At 52.0% G+C, this 6,216-nt stretch overlaps 1 protein-coding gene across 1 annotated transcript; it reads right to left on the bottom strand.

Moving 5' to 3' along the window:
* Positions 1–2,983: 2,983 nt before the first annotated feature.
* Positions 2,984–5,810, bottom strand: LOC102918411 (mast cell protease 4-like). The gene is made up of 5 exons (XM_006988568.4): positions 5,670–5,810; positions 5,045–5,195; positions 4,395–4,530; positions 3,952–4,206; positions 2,984–3,581 (listed from the first exon to the last, which is right to left on the bottom strand). Exons 1-5 carry the CDS (start codon positions 5,722–5,724, stop codon positions 3,438–3,440), a joined length of 741 nt encoding a protein of 246 aa, XP_006988630.2. The 5' UTR covers positions 5,725–5,810; the 3' UTR covers positions 2,984–3,437.
* Positions 5,811–6,216: the final 406 nt, after the last annotated feature.

Raw genomic sequence — 6,216 nt, forward strand, 5'->3', positions numbered from 1 at the left:
TACTCTCTGTAGGATTATAATAAAGATAGAGACCATAGTGAAACAAGAGTTTATGACAGAGACACAGAGAGAAACATCTTGGCTCGGTGAACTGCCTGGCTTCCTGAGCAGACTTGTCAGGTCAGGACTTCTCTGTAGAAAGAATGAAGAGCAGAACACGGCATTTCAGAAGTCGAGGGAAAGAATGGTGGTCTTATATTAGCTATAAAAGAAAGAATTTAAACAAGGGACCAAGGAATTAGATTTCTGTAGAAAGAGCAAATATTCATAATAGTAAATTAATAGAATAACAGGTAGTAGGAAGTAACTTCTGATCTATTAACTTAGTCAAACTTAAATAGAGACATCCTGTCTAGTTTTTCTGTGACTGCAAGGCTTTGTGGCACCAATGTTAAGAAAAAGGATATTGAGTTAAAAGAATTGATTTTATCATAATGCTAGATTTTAGTTCTCTTGAAATTTACTGTTTGCTCATTTTGTTTCTTTTACTTTGCTGTGCTTATGTAGTTATGGAAAACTTTAGAAAATGAATATACTATGAAAAGACTTTGTAATCAATGATTAAAGTAAACAAGGAAACGATTTTGTGTATAAATAAAGCTGGTGAGATATACAGGTTGTCAGAGTAGGACAAGCCATACCGAGATGTGTTTCCTCTCTGTCCATCTCTCCTAAAACGAAACTATAAAGTGTCCCGTGTCTGATTTCTCCGTGGCCGCTCCTGCATCCACGCATCTTCAGACCCTGCCCTCATCCAGAGCCGGACTCCAGCAACGCCCGATCTCTGGATCGCTGCACTTGGTGAGGGGCAAGGCCAGCTCTTCTGTTCTCATGCTCCTAAGGTGGGCTCTCCTGCCTGTCACAAGTCGGGGAGAGGGCCTGTTTCCCTTACCCTTGCCATTCGGTGGCATACCAGGGAGAGGGTGGGGGCAGCTCTCCTGCTCTCATGCCTACAGGCCTGGCTCTCCTGAGACCCCACCAACAAGGTCAGCATTAGTATGCTGCCCAGGCAAGGTGTGGTGCGCACTCGCTCTTGTGCTCAAGATGGTGAGGGGCCGGGCTAGTTCTCCCATCCTCGTGGTCCCGGGGCCAGCTCTCTCACCTGCTGCAGGTGACAGGGATGAGGGGAGGGAGGATACTTTTTCCCTCACCCATGCCATCACATGGCAGATTGGGGGGGGCAGTCTTCTGGCTCTCATGCCCCTGGCCTGCTCACCTACACCCCCACCAACAGGTTCTATTGTGATGTCCAGGCAAGATGCAGGGCTTGCTCTTCCTAGTGCTGCTGCCTGTGGGGGACAGGGCCAGTTCTCCCACTCCCAGGACCTCAGGGCCAACTTTCCCACCCACCACAGGTGGCAAGGGGCGGGGGAGGAGGGGGTCATCTCTCCCTTGCCCCCTCCACCAGATGGCAGGTGAAGGGTGAGGCCAGATCTCCCACATGCATTCACGGCGCCAGATCACCTGGGACTCAGTCAATGGGATCAGCTCTATTCAGCTTCCCAGGCTAAGTACAGGGCCCACAGTCCTGAGTGCTGCAGCTGGTGAGGGGCAGGATAATCTCTACCACTCTTGTGACCCTGGGACCAGCTTTTCTTTTCAAGGGGCAAGGGATCCCTTGCCCATGCCGCCACCATGCATGCAACAGGCCTTGGGTCTAGCTCTCCCACTCTCGCATATTCAGAGCCAGCAGGGACAGCTCTGCTGTGCTGCCCTGGGGAGGTGGAGTGCGCGCTCTCCAGAGAGGTGCAGTTGGTGAGGGCCAGGGCCAGCTCTGTGCAGCTCTATCCTCACTGCTTTCAGTGCTAACAGGAGCCACCGACATCAACACAGACCGTGGCTGTGGCAGTACCACGGACCCAGATGTGGGCCCTGGCAGCAGCAGCCCGGGCCTGGATGACATCATGGCCCTGGGTGGCAGTGCAGGTCACTTAGATTGACATGAACCCAACAGCGGCGTGGCCCTTGAACCCACACATGGCCCCAGGTGTGGGTCCAGATCCCAGGCATCTACACTGCCTTCGATGGTGATAGGAGTCTAGGACATCAGTGCAGGGCCTGTCTGTGGTGAAGTGGGAAACCCAGATGTGTGGGCCGGCAGGCACTGAGGAGGGTGGAGGTGCTAAGTTCCCGGTCGGGGCAGTATAGCAGCAATTTCTCATGGTACAGCAGTCAAGGGTCAAGCCCGTTATGTTAGGTCCCCCTTGGGGCATAGTAGAGCTCACGTGAGGTCTCTTCAGTTTCAGACTCCACAGTACCCTGCTGTTTTTCTTGGCTAAGGACAATGGGGGCTTTGGCTTCTAGGAGGAGAGCAGGCCACTTAGAAGTTGACCTAACTCGGGCATTCTTCTTCTGAAAGGCTAGAAGTCACTGTGCCATCTTTGAGGAAGGTGACAGTTGAATTTGGGTGCCTCAGAAGCAGTTCTAGAACCAGCTCCGCGCTGAGGCTCTTGGGGACCTCTTGCCACCGATGGCTAGTTCTGCCCTGCGTTTGGCTCCAGAAAGAGCCAAGACTCCCCTGGGATGACCGCTGCAGCCACAGACACCTTCCAGGGACTTTCGAGGGCAGGCTCTCCTCCAGCTGCGGGTGCAGTATTGAGAGGATGGCCAGGTGTTGGGGACGCACGCTATCACCAGCCATTCCTGACCTAGACATGGGAATTTGCTATGATGTGTGGAAAAGGTGCGGTGGCTGAGGCATGGGGTTTGTGGAAAGAAGAGATGAGGACAAGGAGAGAGAAGAGGAGAGGAAAGGACGGCGGAGGAAAACAGCAGAGCCACAAATTACTCTGGGTGTGAAACCTTACAGTACACACGCATGTATGTTAGATGACATTCAATGACCCACGGTGGCACACCCGGTGCCAGGAGACCAGTAGTCAAGGTTGCTAACTGGCCAAGAGAGCATCCCCAAACAATTCTTCATTCAGCTCAAAGAGGGTCTAGGTGTGGGTGAGGGACTGAGTCAGTTCAGAGCATGGCGTGGAGTCTCACAGCGGCTGGAGGCCACGTCTTTATTGAGGTGCATCACAGGGAACAGTCATTCACCAGAGCCTTGAGTATTTTTGAGATCCTCTCAGGGGGCAGTCTGGGGACAGGTTGGAGGCAGGCTGGGACAGGTTGGAGGCAGGTTGGGACAGGCTGGAGGCAGGTTGGGACAGGCTGGGACAGGCTGGAGGCAGGCTGGGGGCAGGCTGGGACAGGCTGGGACAGGCTGGGACAGGCTGGGGACAGGCTGGGGGCAGGCTGGGACAGGCTGGGACAGGCTGGGGGCAGGCTGGGACAGGCTGGGACAGGCTGGGACAGGCTGGGACAGGCTGGGGAGAGGTTGGGTTAGGCTGGGGGCAGACTGGGGATAGCTTTTTTTTTCCACACCCAAGGGGTGCTAGAAGAGCTCTGGCTTGGAGACCCTGACTCAGGTTGACAAGGCTTTCCAGCTACTCGCTGTTTATGACTGAATTAATCCAGGGCACATATGAGGAGATCCGGGTAAAGACCGCGGGGGGCTTTGCATCTCCACGCCCATAAGACACAACACCATGGGCCACCCCAGCACACAGTAGAGGTCCCCCGGAGTCTCCCTGTAGGTTAGAAAAAGCGGACTGTGAGCAAAGATCACCTTCCCCCAGCTACAGACCCCTCACCATAGCTAACCCTACAGTGAGATAAGGAGTTCCGGCTCCCTGCTGTGAGCCAGAAGTTAGGGATTTAATTTTTCCTCTGGTCTTGACTCAGTTGTCTCTTTTCACTCCCTTCTTTTCTCTTCTGGAGCCCCCTGGGAAGGTGGCAGGCAGGGTTTGGATGTGGGAATGAGGACCAAGAGGGAGAATTTCAGTTCCCAGAATGCTGCGGACCTAAGACCCCAGGCATCAGTCATGACAGTGGAGGACCGTTTGGCCCTCTAGCAGACGCTGTTCCTGATGTGGGGAGGGAAAGCAGGTGTGTACTCACTCTGTAGGCTGAGTTGATCTTTCTGGGACTGCCCACGCAGACCTGGAGCTTATAGCTGTAATTGGGATAGTATTTGCAGGCGTCTTTCTCCATGATCCTCAGCTTCACCTCCATCAGTTTCTCCGCGGTTGGCTCTGTCACCCCAGTTCTTCCCCAGCCAGCGGCCCGGCATGTTTTCCCAGGTTTAATAAAGTCCGATGGTCTAGGCAGGGGGATTGTATCCACAGCCGGAGTCTGCTTAGCTTTCCTTTGAAGCTGCAGGGGGAAGGAGGGAAGACATGGTAACCCAGAGGAGAATGGGTCTTTTCCCACTGCGGTGGTAAGGACATGGAATTCAGGGGTGGGTGCCGAGCAAATGCATTGGATAAGAGCAAATTCAAAGCCTGGGCCAGGGGGAGAGCTAAGGAAGAAGGAGGTAAAAAGGGCAAGAAAAACAATGGTACCTTCAGTAACATGATGTCATTCAGATTGGAATAGAAGCTGTAATTTGGGTGAACAATTTGTTTTTTGACTTTTATCTTCTGCTGTGTGGGTTCTTTCTTGCTCACATCATGAGCTCCAAGAGTGACAGTGATTTCTCTGTTGAAAGAGAAAAGAGGCAGTAAAAAAATGTTCTTGTGAGGAGGACTCCTTTTGGGCAGAGGGACACCAGGGTCTTCTCTATCCCAGAGCAGAGACACTTGAGAGACTCGATTGTCCTTGAGACAGAGCTCCCAGGACCACTGCCCTCCCAGAAGGAACAAGCCAGGGAAACACAGGACTGAGAACTGGCTCTTTTTCTTTCCCAGTATTTGGACTGCACCCAAGGCCTTGCATGTGGTATCATTCAGTTACACCCCAGCCCATGACTGAGAGCTCTGAGGACAGCAGGACAAGAGGAAAGCAGTAGTTCATCTCGACTGGAGCCCTGCTTGAAGCTCTGTCCTCTGAGAATGGAGATGACAAATAAAATGGTCCAGTGTGTTCCCCTTGTCCTCTCTGTGTGAGCAGGAGCCCATCTGGAGATGAGCAGGGCTGGGACTTTTCCTCAGGCCTCTGCTGCTTTGTGACTCTGGTTCGTGCATTTCTCCACATGGAAAGAGAAGACTGTTACCTTCCTTTGCAGTGTGCAGCCGTTACCACAAAGTCTCGGGCTATGAGAAATCCACCACAGCTGGCCGTGAAACCTCTCTCAGTGGTGATCTCCAGATGGGCCATGTAAGGGCGGGAGTGTGGTTTTGACTCGGTACCACCAATAATCTCCTCTGGAACAGAGAACCCCGAGTCCCGAGTCACAGACTTCCAGGATACCCCAACACAGTGTTGGCAGAGGAAATGGAGCCAAGGCTGAGTGACATCTCATGGGTTTCAGGCCCCTCCCAGCATCCTTTGATCTTTCCTCTCAAGTCCTCCCTGTCCACCATGATCCTCTGTTTCAGAACACAATGGTCATTCATGTTCCTGAATTGCCAGTTCATTTAGACATTTCTTCACTCCCTCATCCTGTCTTCCTCAACACTAATGGAAGGCCAGAGAAGAGCTGCCTACCAGAGCAGAGAGTATTTTGATGAAACAATGTGAAGGGGAATTAATTTTTCATTCTTACTTGACCTAAGAGATTTCCCCTGGACTACATATAACGGATCCTGCCTCATTTTAGGATCTCTGTTAACCAAGTTAACAGATTTGGATCAGTTACTGAAAAGCTCAAAGGATAGGGAGATGCAGACAAAACTCACCAGCTCCAGCTTCAGGAGGCAAGAGAAGAGCCAACAGGAAGAGTAGGGCCTGCATCTTCCCACTGGCGCAGCCTGCAGTCAGCTTCTGCTGTGTTCCTGCCTGGTCCCTGCTTTTATAGTTCCAAAGCAGGAGAAAGGGAGGGCTGGAAACTACAGAGCTGGTCTGGTCAAGCTTTATCTTCCTAATCAGAAATTCTCATGACTCTGCTCTCTGCTGGTGTTGAATCTGTGACCAGATCCCGTGATGAGATGCCCATTCTACCCTCCAAAGCTGCTCTCTGCTGGTGTTGAATCTATGACCAGATCTTGAGAGTCTTGGATCTCATGATGAGATGCCCATTCTACCCTCTAAAGCTGCTCTCTGCTGGTGTTGAATCTATGACCAGATCTTGAGTCTTGGATCTCATGATGAGATGCCCATTCTACCCTCTAAAGCTGCTCTCTGCTGGTGTTGAATCTATGACCAGATCTTGAGTCTTGGATCTCATGATGAGATGCCCACTCTACCCTCCAAAGCTGCTCTCTGCTGGTGTTGAATCTGTGACCA

This window comes from Peromyscus maniculatus, chromosome 9, assembly GCF_049852395.1.
Source record: "Peromyscus maniculatus bairdii isolate BWxNUB_F1_BW_parent chromosome 9, HU_Pman_BW_mat_3.1, whole genome shotgun sequence".
NCBI classification, from domain to species: Eukaryota; Metazoa; Chordata; class Mammalia; order Rodentia; family Cricetidae; genus Peromyscus; species Peromyscus maniculatus.